This window comes from Leguminivora glycinivorella, chromosome 17, assembly GCF_023078275.1.
Source record: "Leguminivora glycinivorella isolate SPB_JAAS2020 chromosome 17, LegGlyc_1.1, whole genome shotgun sequence".
Taxonomy (NCBI): domain Eukaryota; kingdom Metazoa; phylum Arthropoda; class Insecta; order Lepidoptera; family Tortricidae; genus Leguminivora; species Leguminivora glycinivorella.
Window position 1 is genome coordinate 4,616,893 of NC_062987.1, and position 22,363 is coordinate 4,639,255.

At 39.4% G+C, this 22,363-nt stretch overlaps 3 protein-coding genes across 5 annotated transcripts; 1 reads left to right on the forward strand and 2 right to left on the reverse strand.

Annotated features, from left to right (window-relative positions):
• Positions 1-7,148: 7,148 nt before the first annotated feature.
• On the reverse strand, positions 7,149-10,140 carry LOC125235213. 3 transcript variants are annotated; one of them, XM_048141692.1, is made up of 4 exons: positions 9,111-10,140; positions 8,358-8,612; positions 7,688-8,125; positions 7,149-7,282 (listed from the first exon to the last, which is right to left on the reverse strand). In XM_048141692.1, exons 1-3 carry the CDS (start codon positions 9,333-9,335, stop codon positions 7,736-7,738), a joined length of 870 nt encoding a protein of 289 aa, XP_047997649.1. In that variant the 5' UTR covers positions 9,336-10,140; the 3' UTR covers positions 7,149-7,282; positions 7,688-7,735. The 3 variants fall into 3 exon arrangements, with proteins under 3 accessions (XP_047997649.1, XP_047997648.1, XP_047997650.1); XM_048141691.1 differs by lacking the exon at positions 7,149-7,282 and having other exon boundaries at positions 7,328-8,125; XM_048141693.1 differs by lacking the exon at positions 7,149-7,282 and having other exon boundaries at positions 7,328-8,125; positions 9,032-9,253.
• A 6,307-nt stretch (positions 10,141-16,447) lies between these two features.
• Positions 16,448-20,849, forward strand: LOC125235212. The gene is made up of 3 exons (XM_048141690.1): positions 16,448-16,526; positions 19,238-19,484; positions 19,575-20,849. Exons 1-3 carry the CDS (start codon positions 16,455-16,457, stop codon positions 20,831-20,833), a joined length of 1,578 nt encoding a protein of 525 aa, XP_047997647.1. The 5' UTR covers positions 16,448-16,454; the 3' UTR covers positions 20,834-20,849.
• An 82-nt stretch (positions 20,850-20,931) lies between these two features.
• Positions 20,932-22,030, reverse strand: LOC125235214. The gene is made up of 2 exons (XM_048141694.1): positions 21,129-22,030; positions 20,932-21,095 (listed from the first exon to the last, which is right to left on the reverse strand). Coding segments are annotated over exons 1-2 (657 nt in total). The 5' UTR covers positions 21,784-22,030; the 3' UTR covers positions 20,932-21,093.
• Between the last annotated feature and the right edge of the window lie 333 nt (positions 22,031-22,363).

Here is a 22,363-nt window from a genome sequence, read left to right on the forward strand (position 1 = left end):
TATCTGCCATAGTTCAAAATATACAGCTCAAACATACACTGGAACACAATATTGTAAGGCAGAAAATATAAAATACTATCGACAGGTTTTAATTAGCATTTGGTTTTCAAAATTTATTTATTTTTAGTTACTAATTATATTTTTAAATCGTATAGGTACCTATTAAATCAATATGTCCACTGTACCAATTTTAGCAAAATAATATCAATATTCGTTACTGATATTATACTATACTAAGTTTAATAATTAGATATGTTTATATTTTTATTAAAATTTATGCGTTTTATAAATAATTAAATTAGTAAATACTTAAGCTTTTTAAAACTAATAAAAGCAATTAAGTGCATTTTGTGTCACAATCAGTAATCAAGCCTCACAAATGAGATATCGTATTTTAGTGCGGCGTCGACAACAATTTTTTCAATATCAAGGAACTGTAGATTTTAATCCATGATAGATAGAAACTAAAAACTTTCCTAAAATACGTAATATTTATACTGTTATTTTATGCAACTAACATTTCTAAAAAATATTATAAAAAATTATGGGCCTCCATATAAGGAACTCACTAAGGTCGCTATTATATAGGGACATATTGGCCGCCATCTTGAATATCTCACTTCCGGTCAAGATTTCGCGAGGGCAACCGGCAAATTCGGATTCAGCGACCCCAAATTAGTTTAAAAAACCCGGTTGCTAAAAAGTAATATGATTTGCCAGTCGCATCAAGAAGGAGAGCGATTTTATACATTTTGGAACTAGACTAAATATAAAAAATAATATATTATTTTTCTTTGTCTTAAATTGCGCTGCTGAAGTTTAACCACTTCCCTGTGCTATAATCACGTTTTAATAACACAATACACCTGTATTTTGGCAAACCTGCATGTTACACACAGCTGCAGTCACTGCGCGCACTGGCCGCTAAGAAAAAAAAATGAGCATGTTGCGCGCGTCTTTTGTTTTTATGGAAAATTTTCTCTGTCATGAAAGGCTAATTTTTTATAATTTAAAATTGAATTATATTTCAACTGTGTGCTTTATAATTGTTTTAAAAGTGTGATCGGGCTGCCTTTAATGCAGGTAGGTACTTATAATTGTATGATATATATTATCATAAATAGTTTTGTTATAATTTAAAACCTATATGTATACTCCAAGACTTATTGTACGTTACTAGTTTTTGAAACGAAAAAATGCTTGGGTTTGGTTCCGATTGGAATGTTGATAGCACACACGATTGTTGCAGCCCTTTCTTCCACGTTTAAACTAAAGAAGAACAACCACTGACGCAACTTTAGTACTGGATATTTATTGAGTGCCGAATCTACGTTCTGGTAGCCTACGTTGCGCACAGTTTTACCCGCGGTCAGACTACATCGTACGGCTTGACGAAGATTACAACACCAGAAATGTTAAGGTCAGTGACAATATTTCCACGAGCATATTATAATACTGACAGATTTCACCTTAATTTATTTTAGGTATTATTTTTACATTACCTACATTGTTTTATTGGAAAAATCCTACTTTTGTTCCTCCGCTGGTAAGCGATGTAGCCACATTCGCGCCCTTAGGGTTTTCTGTCAGTACGTGGGTCTTTAATAACTTAGATTGGGTTATGTACATACTAGTAAATACTATACGATTTTGTACATAACTTAGTTTAGTTTGTGGGTGTGCTGTTTTTTTTTCATGCTTTTGTGTGGCGATGAAGTGTATAGGTACTGGTTATTTACGTTATATTTATTTGCAGTTTGCATTTTTCTGTTAATACGTACCTACGATATGTAATAATTCTCAAAGTTTTAACACCTAGCATTAACTGTGAGAACTATAAATAATAGATTTGACCTTTGTAATCCAAATGAACGATATTAAAATCTTATTACCCGACTACGGCAATGCAAAAGGAGGGTTATGATTTTGACCGGTATTTTTAAATACTTCATTCAAAAAGCGAATGACGGGTAGTCAAGTGACATTTCACATCCGAACTTTAGACATCCGAACACGTAAGTTATCAATAATGGCAACGACTTGGCTGAAAATTTAACGTCAACTTCCTAATGAGCCCAAGAAAATTCGCGCATGCGAGTTGTGGAACTTCAAGCGTGCAAACTTATTCGCCGTCATTAAAAGTTTGGAAGATTTGTGCCGAGACTAATTAGCCAGACACTTACGTGAAAAATATGTTTCTGTGTGAGTTTCATTCTTGTGTCATCTTTTTAATACGTGTTGAGAATAAGGCGCGGGTTGGTGTGAGGAAATCGTTTTTTCACCTCAGCAGCTGCAGCTTTATTTTGAGTGTGAAAACGGACGAAGAGAAAAAATTCATCATCCATACCTACTTACTAATAATATCCAATATTATGGATACCGTTTTATTAGGTAGGCGTCCGGTTTTTTATCCATAGCCCAGTATTTAGTCCATCACTTTCATCAAAATAGACCAGTTCATTTTAGATTGCATTAACTCTCAAATAGTTCTTACACCCTGGCGGGTGTTGCCTCTGCGTGAGTCCCATGATACGGGCAAGGGCAACATCCGCTCGGTGTACACCTTACATTTCATTAAAGTGTCGAAAGGGCCTCTACGCGTTGGCTTCGGCCCCGCGCACGCCTCCCAAAGGTCCGGAACACCATTGTTCCGTGATGGGAAAGACATCCAATATTATATTTATTTATTTATTTTATGGGGGGGTTGAACGTTTGTATATTAGCGCGATCGTAGCCTCGGGCAAAAACTAGTAGTACAAATATTTACTTAATACAATTTTGGCTTAAGTAACAAAAATGTAACGTTGATAACAAGAATTCTGTACTACGTTTGAGATTAAGTATATTAAAGAAATAAATAAGTATCATATATTTATAGATCTCTAAATAAGCAAAAATCAACTAAAACACACTTATCTGCCCGTTGTCACCATACAGTTTAAAAAAACCGGCCAAGAGCGTGTCGGGCCACGCTCAGTGTAGGGTTCCGTAGTTTCCCGTATTTTTTTCAAAAACCGTTCAACATATCAAGTTCAAAATAATTTTCCTAGAAAGTCTTTATAAAGTTCTACTTTTGTGATTTTTTTCATATTTTTTAAACTAGTGGTTCAAAAGTTAGAGTTGGTCGAAACTATAAGGGTTCCTAGTTGACTACGGAACCCTAAAGACCAGTAAAAATGTCTTCATTTATTTTTATAGGGCACGATAAAATATAACATATGTACCAACCCATAAGGAAAATAATTCAGGAAATCGAATCGTCATATTTTTGATTTCTTCAACACAATTTTAGTACTGAGATTATGGGACGTGACTAAGAAGTTTTTTTTATAGTATAGTATAAGCCGTTAAAGTCAGTTTGAAATATTGGACATTTTCCGAAAATTGACATTGTTCCTATTTTGCGTCAAAACTCGTAGTAGCACTATATCGGACGTCAAAGTATTAACCGATAGACATATACAGTAAACAAGGTTAGCTGGAAGAGATCCCTTAAAGGGGTAAGCTCGCCTTTGTACATAACCATTATAATTATTCACTGTACACTGTACTACGCTGTAACCCGCCGGTCTGGTTTTTTCTGTCTGCAATGGAAAGTGTTCACTACTACGTTGAATCAAACCACTATTACTTATTTTAATGCAAATACAAATACTACATGTGGCATCTAGCAAGAAGTGATCTGTGACCATTAGATACATCTTCACACAATTTCTACATCAGTGAAATTAAACTTAAGGTAAACTATTTACTAGGTTGTTAGTTACAATGGTTCCCTGGTGGAACTCAAACAGACATACGTTAGTAGCAATATTTCAATTTACATTTATAATGAATTACTCCTTATGATTAATTACAGTTCCATGGGCAATTTACATAATTTAACAACAGGACGAACGAGTTCGCCTCCTGAGTTTTTAATTTTACCGATCTGACAACATCGTCGGATCCTTTGAATATTTGTATTACTCTACCCCTACGCCATTGTAGAGGTGGCGTATTGTCATCTTTAATTAGGACTAAATCATTAATTGCAACATTAGGTACATGCCTATTCCATTTATTACGTGATTGTAAATTGTTCAAATACTCAAAATAATATTTAGCCCAAAATTTCTGAGTTATAGCTTGTACAAATTGGAAATGTGATAACCGTGACATATTTGTGTCCTTCCATGAAGGTTCAGGTAATGAAACTAACGGCTGACCAATCAAAAAATGACCTGGACTGAGAATTTCCAGGTCACAAGGATCCTCTGACATTGGAACCAGCGCTCGAGAATTAAGAACCGCTTCTATCCGACAGAAGGCCGTATACAGTAATTCAAAGGTTAGGATCCGATCTCCTATTTCCCGTTTAAGCAGATTCTTACTACTCTTTACGGCCGCTTCGACTAATCCAGACATGTGGGCAGCGCCTGGAGGGTTGAATTCCCAGCGCACGTCTTGACGACGAAACTCATCCGCCAGGACGGTTTCATGGTCAAGTAAGAACTGATTAACCTCACGGAGGTATGAACTAGCACCTTTAAAATTCGTACCTTGATCACTACGGACGAGGGAGGGCAGCCCTCGTCGACTGACAAACCGTGTGAACGCAGCGATGAAAGCCTCGGTGCTCAGCGACGAGACGAGCTCTAGATGCACTGCCTTGGTACCTAGGCATACAAAAACACACAGGTAAGCTTTAACTGATTTAGCATTCCTAAGTTGGCTGGCCTTAACCAGATAAGGGCCAGCAAAATCCGTTGCAACGCCGGAAAACGGACGCGCGGCCGTGACACGGTCGGCGGGCAGGTCGGCCATGAACGGCGCCTGCTCGGTCGCGCTGAACCTGAAGCATGGGGTACAGCTGTGGATGACGCGAGCAACCTGACGTCTCGCTGACGGGATCCAATACCGCTGTCTCAATATATTAATCAGCGCACTTGTCGATGCGTGACAATGTATTCGGTGATAATGTTGCATCAACAACTGAGTCCATCTATGATCCTTCGGAATAAGCAATGGGTGCTTCGCTTCATAGCGCAGGCTTGAATTACGGAGTCGGCCGCCGACTCGAATAAACTGGTCCTCATCCACGAAGACGCTTAATTTCTGGAGAGACTTGCATACTAATTTTCCTTTTTTCAGTAAGATGGCTTCATCCTTGTATGCATCCAACTGGACCTTCTTGATCCAGTGGCTCGTAGCGGCACGATTTTCATCTATAGACAGGGTCTGGTTCAAGTTTCGTTGCTGCTTCGGCAAACGAATATTCTTGCAAAACCGTAAAATGTATGACGTTACATTTATGAGCTTACTATAAGAGCTCACTCTGGATAGTAGGCAGTCTTCCCATGACTGCTCTTCAGCGACGACATGTACCAATTGTTTGAACCCTGGCAGCTCAGGTGACATGGTGACTGGCATCGTTGGCCACTGAGATTCCTCCTCGAGTAGCCAGTCTGGTGACCACCACAGCTTGCACTTGAGGAGCCTTTTCGCTGTGGTTCCCCGCGACGCGACGTCGGCCGGGTTCAACTCACCCGGACATAGCGCCATGTCATTAGTCGCTTCGACTGTTGAATGTCTTGTACTCTATTACATTCAAATGTTTGGAGCAGGTGTGGCTTAGTGTTTAACCAACACAACGTTATCTTGCTATCGGACCATGCATTTATGCTGTCAATATCAAGTTCATCTTCATAGGCCGCTGCGGCGTGATTCAGCAATTTATAAACCATATGAGCCGCGTTTAGCTCATTCTTTGGAATGGTTTGCTTGGTCTTTTTCGACGCAACTCTAGTCTTAGCTATAATTAGTCGTACCATGACGTTTCCAGCGGCGTCTGCTGTCCGGAGGTATACGCACGCTCCGTAGCCCATCTCAGACGCATCTCCAAAACCGTGGAGTGAATATGATACCGATCCCGGTAGCGCGACGCATCGAGAGATCTGTAAGTGAGACAAATGGTTTAAATCCTGAACCATTTCGTTCCATTGACTTTCTTGAACCTCCGTGAGGGGTTCATCCCACGTCATTCCATCTGAAAAAAGTGATTGCATAAACAGTTTGAATCTGTAGACGATGGGAGCACAGTATCCGCAAGGATCATATAATCGAGCGATAGTACTTAACACGCTTCGCTTGGTTATCGCTTGCCCTAGGGGTACGTTGATTTGATATGACATTGTGTCGTTTATCGGGTTCCATTGGATGCCTAATACCTTTATGAGGCTCTTATCTTCTGCGTCGAATTGATGAGGTATCTCACAATATTCCTGTGGTAGGTCCTGCAGTAACTCGCGACAGTTGGACGACCATTTTCTAAGTTCATACCCAGCACTGCTCATGAGATCTGTGAGCTCCGATTTTAGCTGCTGGGCCTCCGCAATTGACTCTGCTCCCGCCAGTACGTCATCAACATATACCTGCCGTCGCACGACGTCTGCAGCTGGGGAGCCTGGATGCTGAGCTTGCCAATCATTGGCTAATTGTATTAGCGTCCTTATTGCGACAAAGGGGCTTGACCGTAGCCCGTAGGTATTAGTATTTAACTCATATACCTGTAGGTCCTGCGACGGATCCTCACGCCACAGGATCAGCTGATAGCGCCTATCGTCGGGGTGTATCCACGTCTGCCTGAACATCATGCGGATGTCGGCCGTGAAGACAAACTGGTGTCGTCTGAAATTCAACAATATCTTGGTAATATCATTCTGGAGCGGCTTTCCTGAGTGAAGACACTGATTTACAGATATTCCATTGCTACTTTGAGATGCCCCATTGAATACCACTCTGAGCTTATCAGAATCCCTCTTAAAAATACCATGATGTGGAATTATAAAGTGTTCTGAATCAAATTGATAGTTTGATTTCGACATATGTCCTAATGACTCATATTCTCGCATGAAATCCCTGTATTTCTCAGCAAAGACTGGATTCTTGGCTAGCTTCGCCTCTAATGAATAAAACCTGCGTGCGGCAATGGCCCTCGACTCACCGAGTGCGGGTCTGTCTGTCAATAAGGGCAGCCGTACCATGTATTTGCCGTCAGGCATACGTGTAGTATTGGAGGTATACAACCTTTCACATTCGACATGCTCCGGATGCTCCACCGGATCCTCTGGAGGCTGCTCGACCTTCCAGAACTTCTCAAGTACCTCCTCGAGGCGTGTCGCATGGACTCCATAGTCCTCGACGGACGTCCCTCTCAGCTGCTTCGTTGAGATGTCAGCGGGATGCTTCCACAAAGCACCCATCAGTACATGGCCAAAGCACGTTCCATAGGCCTCCACACCTGGAATGTTAGTGAGAATCTTTGAGCCTGTATATATGTAATTGAGTATATCCAGTCCAAAAATGATATCTACATCTTGAGATACATCAAACTTTGGGTCTGCCAACTTGAGCTGCGTCGCATCTAAGTGACCCTTGAGGTATGCATTTACATATGGAATATTCCCAGTAACTGTATACATAACTGTAGCTATAACGCTAATTATCGGAACTATTTTTCCTACCGGCCTGAATACTACCTTTGCTATTGTCCCGGGGACATTGACCTTTTGATCACCGATTCCAAATATATTAGTACCATTAAACTGTTGGTGCAAACCTACTTCATCTGCAAATGATTTCTTTACTATGGAGCAAGCCGCGCCGGTATCCAGCAAAGATCTAGCCTTAACGTAAGTACCATTACCTGATCTAACAAGAACAATGGCTGTAGGACTGACACGGATGGATGGCGTCATCCACCGTGCCTCTGGTTCACCAACAGTGAGATCATTTCATTGCCGGGGCTCAGGGCTGCGTCGAGTGCCAAAGCGCAAGGAGTGGAAGGTCTCCTGCGCCTGGCGGGCCCTCGCTCCAACCGGCAGGCGTGGAACGTGACCAGCAGCCACCAAAAGAGGTGTCTGGTTTGATAGGGAGGGAGTCCTAGCTTCCTCCACACCCCACGGTAGTGGTGAGCATGATTGTGATGAGTGGGCCTGCTGCGGCCCTCTCTCCTGTGGCGGGGCCGGTCGAGGTGGTGACCGCCGCTGCGGTGGTGATCGCCTCCACGAGGCTGACTGAGCCGGTGGCTGATCTTGCACTCGATGCACAGCCTTTGCAGCTGCTGGTTCCTCAACCGACATGCCTGCCACAGCCGAACATAACAACGAATTATGCACTGATGATTGGCATGCCGCGCACCAATTGCGCGACATACATTCTCTAGCATAATGAGCGCGGAGACATTTGAAGCAGGCCCCTGTATCTCTAGCCCAGGTTCTGCGCTTCGAGGGTGGCAGTCCCAGGAAAGCGGGGCATTTGTACAGGGTGTGAGCACTGCTCGAGCAATAAGAGCAAGTTGCAAATGAACGATTCACCTGATCATTGGGTTCCGGTTGTGCTGCCAGGACCCGGGGGGCTGCCAGGTGGTGAGCCGGCGCTGCGCCGCCTCGACCTCTAGCAGTGGGTGACCGGCGTGCCGCAGGAGTTCGTTCCACTGCTGCAGGGGAGATCGCCTGCTGCACCCGGCATTGTTCATCTAGTAGCGACACTAGCTGGGTAAGGGTCGGTAGCACTTGCGGATCTGTCCCGTGCCGCTCCTCAAAGAGCGTCTTTACGCGCAGGGGCAACTTCTGTAAAATTAAATGCAGTAATAAATACGACCATTCATCGACAGGTTGCTTCAGTTTCCTAAGCGCCTGGATGGCCTCTCTGAGAGGATCATAAAACTGGGTTCTTAAATTGACATTGGGGCCTCCCACGTTGGGCAGGTTTAGGATCTGTCCTATGAAGGTGTCTACCAGCTGCCTGCTGTTGTGATACCTTTGCTTTAGGAGGTCCAGGGCAACTGTATAGTTGTCGCCATCCATAGGCAAATGTTGAACAATCGATAGTGCCTCACTATTTAACGACGTCCTTAAATAATAGTGTTTTTCCGCGTCGGAAAGCGGTCCCGCATCAACAAGGGACATAAATAAGTCATAGAATGACAGCCATTCAGCTAGGCAGCCTGAAAATGTAGGCAATTGAACTAACGGAAGTTTGACCTTACCTTGATGTTTTGAGGTTGAGGGCCTCCCGGACTCCTCTTCCTCTGATGCCTCATCCAATTGAATGAGGAGTCGATTTACCTCGCTAAATTGCTGCTGGTACAGTAGTCTTTCCTCCTCTGCAAGTTCCGAATCACTCGCCACCAATGACTCGTATGCCGAAACATACGTTTTGTAGGCTTCTCGGAAATGCCTCCTTGCTACGGTCGCGGCGATCGTGCCTGGTCGTACCACAATTGTGCCAGCATAATCCGTTAACATTAAATAACGCGTCTTTAATTGAACCTTTGCGGCTTTTAGCGACATGTTTGCTATGAACACAAATATCTCACAGTAAAGTTAACTCTAAATTGTAACACTTGTTTTCTATATTATAATAGCGATTAACAATATCGATCCGGCAAGTAAATGAATTTGACGTTTAATATGTCAACAACTTGAAGTTTGACGTAACTTAGAGTCTATACACTATGGCCGATTCTGACAGCTGACAGTTGTTCGATGTGAAGTTAGTCACTCAATGTTACCAACTTGGCAACTTAACCGGTAATCTGTTCAATGAAATTGGCACAACACTAATAACCTAAAAACCCATGCGGTTTTGATTTTCACTTCGTTATTTAGCGTCCAACGCACGGATCCACGGAATTTAACACTAAATGCTGGAATGACGCGAATCCTCGATTCTGCTGATTGTAGACCGCTTCGGTCCTGAATCTTGTCCCAATTCGAGGGTTATCTTCCAATATCGTGCTGATAACGGTTCGTTCCCCTTATGGGTAACACCAAAATGTACGCTACACGGCCAGGTCCTGGACCCGCCGGTCTGGTACACCGAAGAAATGGTGCTCGTAGCCGTCGACGCGTCGTCTCCGGCCCCTCACACCTAGGCTGGACCACCACGCTCTTTTAAGGTCCAGAGCGAGGACCGGCGCCGTCCCCGAAGCTACCTCGGCCAGGGGATGGTATCTGGGCGTTGAATCAAACCACTGGGCTCAACTAACACTTATTTTAATGCAACGAGTTACACCTTAGACACTATTTTAACGCGCGTCGCGATACAAAAACAGCAAACTTATACAAATCGTTCTCAACGCATTTTTACCGTGCTTGTTCTATTGCGCTTCGAATTGCATGAACAATTACTAAACAAATATCTTCATCAAATTAAATTTGAATTAGTTACGAGCTAAGTTATACCGGCTCCTGCGAGTAATTGCGAAGTTGCCGTGTTCAAAATCGTTCAATTTATAAGTTCAGGGCACATGGCGAACTTAGTCTAAGTGGACAGCCTGCTCCAGTTTACGAGGCAAATTTCACTTAGTTTATTTACCCTAACTTAATGATAGAACTTACTTATTATAAACGGTAAGGTAATTTCTTTTTCATCACATTTGCTGTTTAAAGGTATCATTACGTCTACGTGTACTGAAGCATAATGTACTATTTTATTCCCAAGGGAATAATGGATTTAGTTTTAAAAATTAATACAATCCGTACAATACTTCAGGCAAAGGGGATGTTTCAATCTGCCAAGGATTTTTATTGCACAACAAAAATTTGACTATTAAGCTATAAAATATATTATACGGTATGAAAAATGCATTTTATTTATGTTTTACAATTATTTCAGTGTGTTTTGCATTTATTTCGTAAAATTTAACTCAGATAATTTGTTATAATTTACAATCTGACAATATGCTCTCTACTCGCGCTTGACCGCGGGCGTACGCGAGGCACCCACTGTTGCCTAGCAACGGAGAGTACAACAGATAAAAATAAGTACAATTTTAGTTCAATTATTATGATTTAATGCTTTTTTGAACGTTGCATTTAATTTATATGCAGTATTTTCGTGTTTGTTTTCGTTCAAAAAGTGTTTGTTATCAAAAACAATGGATTTAATATGAATAATCTGATGTAGATCAAGATACACTACTGGTCGCAACGCCGCCGGTTGAAGGTTTTGCCTTATGACTGTTTCCTCTGTATTTTTCTCTCAAATGTGATGAAAAACATTGTGTGTAACTCGGGGAGTATGAATATTACTAACTCGAATCTTTAAATCGCTCCGGCAAGCCGTCGCGATTTAACTTCCTCTCGTTAGTAATATTCAACTTCCTCCCCTTGTTGCACAATGTACTATTTCATCACACCCGCACTTTAAATGTGCTATTTCACGCAGGCGGAGCGTGAGTTATAGAAAAATCGTTCTCCCAAGGGAATAATGAAATTTCTTGTACCGAACTTAACTTTTTTACATCTATTTACATATTTTTTACATTGCGAGTGTGATGGAAAACATTGTGTGTAACTCGGGGAGTATGAATATTACTAACTCGAGTCTTTAAATCGCTCCGGCAAGCCGTCGCGATTTAACTTACTCTCGTTAGTAATATTCAACTTCCTCCCCTTGTTACACAATGTATGTTACCTATTCATGTCAAAAGTTCTCTATAATAATGCTTAGGAGCGATAAGCAAATGGCCTACTTACCTATATTAACAGTTTCTCTGCGTATGACACGCCCGGCGTGACATCAAGGTTTTATACGTGTGGCGTTATGACAAGCCAGAGGCGTGTCATTTTAAAATCGACAAAAGCTGTTCGCCGCCACGAATCAGTTAAGTTTTCAATAATCCGTATCTGCTAGTGCATCATACTTTTTTCTTTACAATATCGGCAATAGGGTGGATCAAAAAACACTTTTTTGGAATTAGCAAACCTAATAGTTATCAATCAATGACCGTTAGTCTATGAAGCCTTTGTGCAAAATTTCAGCTTTTTTAATCAACATCTTCAGCCCCGCATTAGGTTATGAAATTTTGAAAATCTCATACAAACCTGAAAATTCAACTTTCAGATAAAAAAAAACTTTCGGCAGTATTATGTTCAGTATACATTATTGATACATATTATTACAAAAAACTACCAAAAGTTGCGAAAATAGCGTTAAAAATCGCAAATTTTCGGTATTTTAGCGGCTATTTCGGCAAATGTACTAAAACTAGGCGAACTTTGGCGATTTTTGATGCTATTTTCGCAACTTTTGGTAGTTTCTTATATTGATATGTATCAATAACATATACTTAACATAATACAGCCGAATTTTTTTTTAAATCTGAAAGTTGAATTTTCAGCATTGTATGAGATTTTCAAAATTTCAAACCTAATGCGGGGGCTGAAGATGTTGATTAAAAAAGCTGAAATTATGCACAAAGGCTTCATAGACTAAGGGTCATTGATTGATAACTATTAGGTTTGCTAATTCCAAAAAAAAAGCAACCGGTACTATAATTTCATTTTCATTTTTTTGATCCACCCTAATCGGCAACGTGTCGGGCCACGCTCAGTAGGGTTCCGTAGTTTTCATTTTTTCAAAAAGTACTGAATCTTCAAGTTCAAAACAATTTTCTGAAAGTCTTTACAAGTTCTACTTTTGTGATTTTATATTTTTTAAACATATGGTTCAAAAGTTTAAACTTTATTTTCTTTTGTCTTTATAAAGTTCTACTTTTGTGATTTTTTTCATAATTTTTAAACATATGGTTCAAAAGTTAGAGGAGGGGGACGCACTTTTTTTTCCTTTAGGAGCGATTATTTCCGAAAATATTAATATTACCAAAAAACGATCTTAGTAACCCCTTATTCATTTTTAAATACCTATTCAACGATATATCACACGTTGGGGTTGGAATGAAAAAAAAAATCAGCCGCCACTTTACATGTAGGGGGGGTACCCTAATAAAACATTTTTTTCCATTTTTTATTTTTGCACTTTGTTGGCTTGATTGATATACATATTGGTACCAAATTTCAGCTTTCTAGCGCTAACGGTTACTGAGATTATCCGCGGACGGACGGACGGACGGACGGACGGACGGACGGACGGACGGACGGACGGACGGACGGACGGACAGACAGACATGGCGAAACTATAAGGGTTCCTAGTTGACTACGGAACCCTAAAAACGATCTTAGTAAACCCTTATTCATTTTTAAATACCTATCCAACAATATATCACACGTTGGGGTTGGAATGAAAAAAAATATCAGCCCCCACTTTACATGTAGGGGGGGTACCCTAATAAAACATTTTTTTCCATTTTTTATTTTTGCACTTTGTTGGCGTGATTGATATACATATTGGTACCAAATTTCAGATTTCTAGTGCTAACGGTTACTGAGATTATCCGCGGACGGACGGACGGACGGACGGACGGACGGACGGACGGACGGACAGACAGACATGGCGAAACTATAAGGGTTCCTAGTTGACTACGGAACCCTAAAAAAGGCTAGTGGCGTGGGTAACAATTTGAAATGAAGCCGAAAATTATCAAAACTATACGTTCCTAGAGTCGTACCAAATTATCTGTTTTTTTTAGACTTCTTACCTAGATAATATCTGTAATACATTGTTTTTGGTCGACACTAATAAATTACTTATAATCCTTGCGCTTATGATATGGGGTTCTTCAAGAAGCAGGTATTTACTTATTTAGGGTTCTCAAAGGTCGGCAACGCATAAGTGGCTCCCCTTATGTTGCTTATGTCCATGGGCGGCGATGACTACTTCCCATCAGGCGACTCGTCTGCTCGTTTGCTTTTGTTGCTTATCTCATAAAAAATGGTACAAGAATTTTGTTCCCATTCGAAACACATCAGAGCAGAGCTTCGAATTCGATTTGTGCTCGAACCTCTAAATCAAGCGCATTCACCTCAATTAACTTTACTTGATATTTCACACAATGTATATTCATGAAATCAGAAGGTACATCTGTATAAAAAACATAAAAAGAACATAACATAAAAAGAATATAAAATACTAAACTTAATCTAACACAAAATAAATATTTGTACATAGCAATATTTACAAATAAAAGACAGGAGCAAACTCGGCGCCTCATGATAGGGTGTCCAGAAGGCTGGAGTAGCATTGCCGCGCTGGATCGCGATGCTTATCCGTTGCGCAAGAAATGAACCAGCATCTGGTCACCCGTAGCATCAATGAGACACTTCGCCAGCTCCCTGAAAACAGAGTGTGCTCCGGGTCCCCAGTTTTAAAACACAATAACGTGCTAACTACCTTAAAACAAACATTACGATATGATTTTAATCTTCATACCTGTGTAAATTCCGCAACTGTTTCATCAACTTTTCACAAGCGCTCGTACACTATAAATTTGGACCTTATGAGACATGTAATAAAGATGAATTTATTAAATCATCCTTATGAGCAGTGTGTCACGATTGGCTCATAATTCTAAGACGTGCTAGGGATGCACTGAACCTTTAGCAAGAGTTTTTGACGTTTCTGAATACTTATGTTACTTGCTAGCGTAAATTTACGTCCTGGAAAATGGCATTAAATGTATGCCCCCAAACGGTTACAGGCTAGACTAGAACCAAAACTTACATTAATAAACAAGGCCAAGTCGTTTTCTGACCAAGGGGGAGACAAATGCGAGAGAGAGAGGTATGGATACTCGTTCTAGAACCTTCCCGATGCAAAATATTTATCGCGGTTTCCTGCGCCAATGACCTTCGATTTTAATCCATTGATACTATAATAATAACAACAATTCCGTTTTGCAGGGCACACTCAATGAGTTGGCGAGTCGCCGCCTGTCTTTTACAATCCTGAGACTAGTTGTCATGGCAGGTGTCCGATAGTCTCCCCCCATAGGCCATTATCCAGTCCATCCAACTTGCACAACAATATATATATATGACCTTAGTTCCCATCGCAGCACAAAAGTGCTGCACTGAAATAGTATTTACACCTGGCGGGGACCATCTCCGGATGTATCATATTGTGTGCTCGGGGGTGGTATCCGCCACGTATACACAAGCAACATTGCAGAATCGATGGCCGTTAGTCTTATAATAGGCTAGTTGACAAAATTTGGAAATTTGTTTAAAACTATAGCTTAGCATCGATTTCACCCCAAAAATATAATATTTTAAGGAAAATAGGTCTTTTACATCAGTATTTTGAGTTTTTAGGAGTGAATTTGAAATTGACCGCGCAAAAGGCCAAGACTGTCATGGCGACTTGAATGACGTCACACCTCGCGAAACAGCCGTGATTGTTTATGCCAGTTGATTGTGTTTTTTAATAAATAATGAATTCCTCGTATTATAAATACTGTATAGTGCCCCAATGTAAAAGTACAATGATAAAAACGCCAAATAAACTATTCATATACGTTCCAAACAATAAACATATACGCAGATAATTTTTAAGAAAAAAAAACCGTCGCCTTTCGGGTTCTGGTGAAAGCTACTTGCGAATGTTGGATTATGTAGAAATGTGTAAGTATTTTTTTAAACTGCTTTTAATGCTTTAATTATTAGATGGCAACACAAATGAATATACGTATAACGTTAAGGTTTGAGGAGTTTCCTCAATTCCTCATGAATCCTATTATATTATAAGAAATCGAAGCTTGACAAACTTTGACTTCAAAACTTATGCTTAACAAACATAACTAAATAAATGTCACTGTTCTGAACTTAAATGCATGCTTTTCTTACAAAAATACCAAAGTCACTATGAGTGTGCCGTTCAGGTTTGAGGAGTTTGGTTCTGGCCATCATCAGCAGTTCCACTGCACCAAATGTCACTGTTCTGGACGAAAGTGCATGCTGTTCTTATAAAAATACCACAGTCACTATAAGCGTGCCGTTCAGATTTGAGGAGTTCGGTTCTGACCATCATCAGAAATTCCACTGCACCAAATGTCACTGTTCTGGACGAAAGTGCATGCTGTTCTTATAAAAATGGCAAAGTCACTATAAGCGTGCCGTTCAGATTTGAGGAGTTTGGTTCTGGCCATCATCAGCAGTTCCACTGCACCAAATGTCACTGTTCTGGATGAAAGTGCATGCTGTTCTTATAAAAATACCAAAGTCACTATAAGCGTGCCGTTCAGATTTGAGGAGTTCGGTTCTGACCATCATCAGAAATTCCACTGCACCAAATGTCACTGTTCTGGACGAAAGTGCATGCTGTTCGTATAAAAATACCAAAGTCACTATAAGCGTGCCGTTCAGATTTGAAGAGTTCCGTTCTGGCCATCATCAGCAGTTCCACTGCACCAAATGTCACTGTTCCGTACCTAAATGCATGCTGTTCCTTTAAAAACACAAAAATAACCATATGTATGCCTTTCAGATTTGAGGAGTTCCCTCGATTTCTCCAGGATCCCATCATCAGAACTGGGTTCTGAGAAAAATGGGACCAATCTGTATGCATATACATTCAATCAAAAAAAAAATTTCAAAATCGGTCCAGTAACGACGGAGATATCGAGGAAGAAACATAAAAAAAAAAAAAAAAAAAAAAAAAAAAAAAAACATACAGACGACTTGATAACCGTCCTTCTTGAGATATGAGGCGACGGTTAAAAATGGTTAGAAATGGCGAGGAGACTAGATGCTCGTACTTTATCAACTGATTCCACAATGTATTTTTGTGAAGATCATTTTGATGTAAGTATTCACATTCACACAACTTAATGTATCTATTTATAAATGTATAAGTAGTAAAAGAAATGAATTTTGCAAAATCTACCATAATATATGGTAGATTATACCACACATAACCTATAAAATGTTATGACTTGAATTGGGTTTTATGTTTGTTGTTCAGAGTATTTTTCGTGAAAAGCAAGCTTATTATAATCACAAAATAAATTCCCAATATAAGGATTCGAAATCTTTGTGGAAAAATCTAAAAAATACCGTTTTATATGATGACTCTAATGACCGACCTCTCTCTGATTGTTTTAATAATCCAAACGTAATCAATGATCATTTTCTTAATGTTCCAAGTTGTGATAAGGTTACGCAGTCTACAATATCGGGCTTTCAGTATGACCGTTTTGGCAATTCTGTTTTCACCCTTGGACCAGTCAACGAGCAACAAGTTGGAAAATACATACTGTCTGTTACAAGTAATGCGGTTGGCGTTGACTCCATCTGTAGGGACATGATTGTACTCACATTACCGCGCACATTATCTGTGATCACAGCTATTATTAATAGGTCAATTGTTACCTGTGAGGTGCCAGCTATTTGGAAATCTGCGCTGGTAACCCCATTGCCTAAAGTGAATAACGCATCGCAACTGAAAGACCTCAGGCCAATAAGCATATTGCCGTTCTTGTCGAAAATATTAGAAAAAGCTGTTTTTGAACAATTATATAAGTATGTAGAAGATACAAATATCCTGCCTCAGATGCAATCTGGCTTCCGTAAGGGAAGGGGGACCATAACGGCTTTAATTGACGTGGTTGATAATGTGCTCTCTGAACAAGACACGGGTAAAGCCACATGTTTGGTACTTTTAGATTTCTCGCGCGCCTTTGACTGTATAAATGTTGACTTACTACTCTCAAAACTGAGTTACTATGGATTAGACTTGAATTCACTGGCTTGGTTCAAAAGTTATCTTGAGGGACGAACTCAGTCTGTAAAAATTTTAAGGGAAAGTGGTTCATTAATGGTATCTGATGCTAGACCTTTAATACGGGGAGTCCCCCAGGGTTCCATACTTGGACCATTGCTATTTATTATTTACAGCGCAGATATAGTAAACCATATTAAATACTGCAAATATCATCTTTATGCAGATGACGTCCAATTATACTTTTCGACCCACCCTAGTGATCTACCTCAGGCCATTAACAATATAAATACAGATCTTAAAAGTATATCCACTTGGGCTGATAAAAATGGATTACTGCTCAACCCTCTCAAGTCCAAGTTCATGATTTTAGGTTCAAAAGTACAGATAGCAAAAGTCCTCGACCGTCAACCAGAAATAAGTATAGAAGGTTCAATAATAGAACGTGTGGAGGAAGCTAGAAACCTAGGGCTTGTGATCGACGGTCAGTTGCGGTTCGAAAAACATGTGAGAGAGTTGGTCAAATCCTGCTTCTTTCGCCTAAAGGTTTTATACCAAATACGAAATCTTTTGAGTGAGGAAGTACGTAAGATTTTATGTGAATCACTGGTTCTGTCTAAGCTGAATTACGGAGACATAGTGTATGGTCCACGTCTACAAGACAAAACACGTCGTCTTGTACAACGAGTACAGAATGCCTGTTACCGTTTTTGCTTTTCAATTCCGCCTAGAAGTCACATAACGCCATATTTAAATAAGGCTTCAATACTAAATATGTCGTCTCGCAGACACCTACACCTTGCAAGTCTTTTGTTCGGTGTCATGAATGATAAGACTCCTGACTATTTGCATGCAAAAATACGCGTTTCCTCATTTCATACACGACACGGTACTAGAGCAACTAGGCGCTGCCTTTTGGAAACACATCCACACAAAACTGTAGCCTTTACTGGGTGCTTCCGGTATCTCGCAACCAAATGCTGGAATAATATCCCTCCACCATTAAGATGCCTTAAGACTAAGAATTCATTCAAATTTCATTTCAAAAAATACCTACTGGACAAGCAAAATTTAGGAATCCCATACGGGTACTTGGTTGCAGATTACCGGATCTAATCTAGTCTGGTCTGTTTTTAGTGTACATACACACACACACACACACACACACACACACACAGACACACACACAGTCACACACACACGCACACTCCTTGTAATTTTATTTTTTGCAATTTATGTTTATGTCATGTTACTATAATGCAATCGTTTAGACATAGGCAAACTATTACTATTATTATTATTATTCCTCTTTATTCATTTTAATTCTTAGGCTAGGTTTTATAATATGATTATAAAAGTAAAATACAAAACCACATACAAAACAATACAAAATATATAAACACATTATAAAAAACCTAACCTAGGGTGCCGCCAGCAGCGGGGCAGGGCCCAAGCTGCCGGTGGTTAGGGCTGCAGAGAGAGGAACCGTCGGACTATCCGCGCTGTGTCCAAGATCACCGCCTTCTGCATCTGGCCCTTGATCCAGCCACCTAGCGAGAGTCTCTTAAGATGTTGGTCGAGACTCTTCGCTATGAGACCGTTCGCTGAAACGACTATCGGAACAATGATCGTTGATTCAACATCCCACATGGCGGTTATCTCGTGAGCCAAGTCTAGGTACTTACTGGACTTGTCCTTCTCGGCTTTCACGAGACTCTCATCATGGGGGATGGATTTATTTGAGCTAAAATATAGTATACGTTTTAAATAATTCATACTCTTCTTATTTTTTTAGTTGCCGAACGATATGATCAATTATACAGAGTATCATATTATGGGTAAAGTCTCTCAAGTGCGCATGAAGCCCGGTTGTATACCAAAGAAGTTCGAATGCCAAGAAGATAGAAGGACATGCAGCTATAAGGAACGACCATATATGTTGAAAAAACAAAGGATGTCAATAATCGCAGAGTGTTTGAATGAACCAGAACAAAGTAGTACCCCAAGTTCATCTGTCAAGGATACTTCTAGTACAAGTTCAGGTAGGTATCAAACAAAACAAACTGTTTGAAGTTTAAAACAAGTATACAGCCATTATTATTATCATGAGCATGATATTGTTTATTTTTCAGATTTTCAAATAGTTGGAGAGAATGTACCTGAGACACCTGAAACTTTATGTCAACTAACAACAGATAAATCTGTTCAAGCATTAATAACACACAAATTCAGAAGTAAAGCTGTCCAGGCGAAAGTGAAATCAACAGAAAAGGGACTATCACCTTTGAAACCACCACAAATATCTACCTCCACATCCCCGTTTAAATTGAAGACCACCATAAATTCAAGTCCTTCTGTGTCCGGCCTCAGAAAAAGTACAAGAAATATATCTATTGAATCAGAACAGTCTCATAGTGATGTTTCTTTATATGCACCATCTGCATCTAGCGCCAGTTGCTTGTCTATGCATTCTTTGCAAGTTAAATCCTCTTCTGACTGTAGTGAATTTATCAAAGAAGACAAGAAGATAGAAGTAAAAGAGGCCATATTAAGTATGATGAAAAAAATTGAGAACAAGCCTCGATTATATATTGGTGTTCCAAAAAAGTGTTACTATTTGATTGATATAATAAAAGATGAAATCAATATTACCGAGCAACATTTATGCTTTTGTTTAAATAAAATAAGATTGAATAGTTCATTTAATCTAATGTCTGATGATTATGCAATGACTCCATCATATTTAAGCAAGATATTTTCAAAAAATATACCATTAATAGCCAGTGTTATGAAGCCATTTATTGTGTCGCTGGATAGTGAAATGATTAAAAAAACTTTACCCATGGCATTCAGGCACAAATATCATAATGTTAGTTGCATTATAGACTGCCTTGAAATAGAGGTAGAAAAACCATCTAGAGCAATGAATCAAGCATTCACCTGGTCAGATTATAAAAAATCCAACACAAAATATTTAATATCCTGTACACCAAATGGACTAGTGAACTATATTTCTCCGGGATTTGGAGGCAGGACAACTGACACTTGTATAGTTGAATCCTGTGACTTTGTTCAGACATTAAAAAGTGGTATGTTTGTTATGGCAGACAGGGGTTTCAAACATTTAGAACAATATCTAAAAAAAGCTGGTATTACACTAGTAAGACCTCCCAGTGTCGAAAAAGGTGTACAGATGAGTAAAACCGAAGCGAAACTAACTAAACAGATAGCTAGCCTAAGGATACATATAGAGCGAGTTATTCGACGTTTACGTGAATTTCGTATGCTTAAACCACATGCATGTGTTAATTTTAAATTTGTAAAATTACTTGATGACATAACAATCATAGCATGTGCCTTAATTAATCTACAAGGTTCTTTAATAAAATAAAACAAATGAAAATAAAGACAATTTTTTTATTTAAAATACCTAGTATATTATAGTTCTACACTTTTATATAATAATGGATAAATATTCATTTTCCAGAACTCCAATAACTTAACTTTTATACTTTCAATATGTTTAGGATCATATTGCACTGTCAATACTTCAACTTTTTTATTTTGGCTGTAATCTGGATCAGCTACACAAAAGAAACAGTTTTTCTTTCCTGTTAAATACATTTGAAGTTGCATTTGAGTATTGTACTTTTCTGTGGCTTCACCGTTGTTAATGTAAGTTTTATATGTTTTCACACTATTGGGACATTTAATTTCTATTACACCATCTTCAAATATGCCATCAGGGGAACCAGCAATCATAGGATAAGCTGAACTTATTACCAGTCCACATTTATTTATTTTTTTATTTAGTTTTTTCTCCACAGTTTTTCTTACTTCATCTTCTAGTACACGTCCACGTCTCATAGCTGGAGTATCAGGTATCTTTGCACCTAATATGAGAGATACGAGTGTACCATTATTCTTCTTACAGCGGCTAACCTCAAATGCTCTAGATGCAGTTATTCGTCCATACCGCAGCTCATACCAAAGACAGCTATCGGCTTGTTCTCTTGTTTCTTCTTCAACTTTTGTTATTAGAGATGCGGATAATTCAACTTTTTTTAAGAATTCATCAACACATTTCTCTTTGAAATTCCACACAAGTTGATGCATTGAGACAGCCTGTGTTTCACTCACACTATATGTGGGTTGATACTTCAAGAGTTCACAATCTTCAATATTCCTCTTTTTTCCCTCTTCTAAGAACTTCAGCAAAACTGATGAATTTGGTTTTAAAAGAGGGTCGCCCTTGGATAAATCTTTAGCTGTCATATATTTAACAGTACTACCAACTCTCGATAAATTTGATTTCTTCCAATAGCATTCAATGGAATGCATGAGGGTTCCTCACTTCGTCGATGAACCCACATTAAGAAAGCTATTGCGTGCTTACAGCCACCCTGTGAAGCTACGCAGTCATGACATTGTACAGAGAGAATACTCTCATTTTCTTCATCAACAACTAGTGTGCATCTATACAGCTTTGCATGAACTTTGCGTTCAGGACATATTTTGCACTTTACAATACACAATTTGCCGTCACGCTTAAGATGCACATAGCTTACAGCATCATCTCCGTATGAAGCTCGTGATGACCTAAAATTAAAAATTCATTAAGTTAAAAGTTATTAAAACTTTGTATTCGCTAATCTAAAAAACAGTACAGTTAAGTATTTACACTCTACAGTAAGTAAATGCCACTCTCTGACAGGTAACTGCTAATTAAATAATTTGTTGTGTGAATGTTTTTCTTCAACAACTAAATGGTTATATACAAGAAATTCGGTAGCTTTTGCACATTGTAATTTTTCCTCAGTCACCCGTTGACCACGAACGCTGTAAAGTGTTTGAAACATCGGGATGAATTTTAAACTCATTATACGCGATTTAATCCGTTTTCATAGTTTTTATTTCATGA

Bases quoted from the DNA above. Each gene is read 5' to 3' on its own strand.
- LOC125235213 (XM_048141692.1), bottom strand. From the start codon at position 9,335: ATGTCGCTAAAAGCCGCAAAGGTTCAATTAAAGACGCGTTATTTAATG. The intron at 8,613-9,110 runs GTAAATCGACTC...TTAATTTTACAG, and splicing joins ACCAGCAGCAATTTAGCGAG to AAGTTGCCCCTGCGCGTAAA. The intron at 8,126-8,357 runs GTGAATCGTTCA...CGGCTGTGGCAG, and splicing joins AACCGGAACCCAATGATCAG to GCATGTCGGTTGAGGAACCA.
- LOC125235212 (XM_048141690.1), top strand. From the start codon at position 16,455: ATGGCGAGGAGACTAGATGCTCGTACTTTATCAACTGATTCCACAATG. The intron at 16,527-19,237 runs GTAAGTATTCAC...TTATTTTTTTAG, and splicing joins TTTGTGAAGATCATTTTGAT to TTGCCGAACGATATGATCAA. The intron at 19,485-19,574 runs GTAGGTATCAAA...TTTATTTTTCAG, and splicing joins TACTTCTAGTACAAGTTCAG to ATTTTCAAATAGTTGGAGAG.
- LOC125235214 (XM_048141694.1), bottom strand. From the start codon at position 21,783: ATGCATTCCATTGAATGCTATTGGAAGAAATCAAATTTATCGAGAGTT.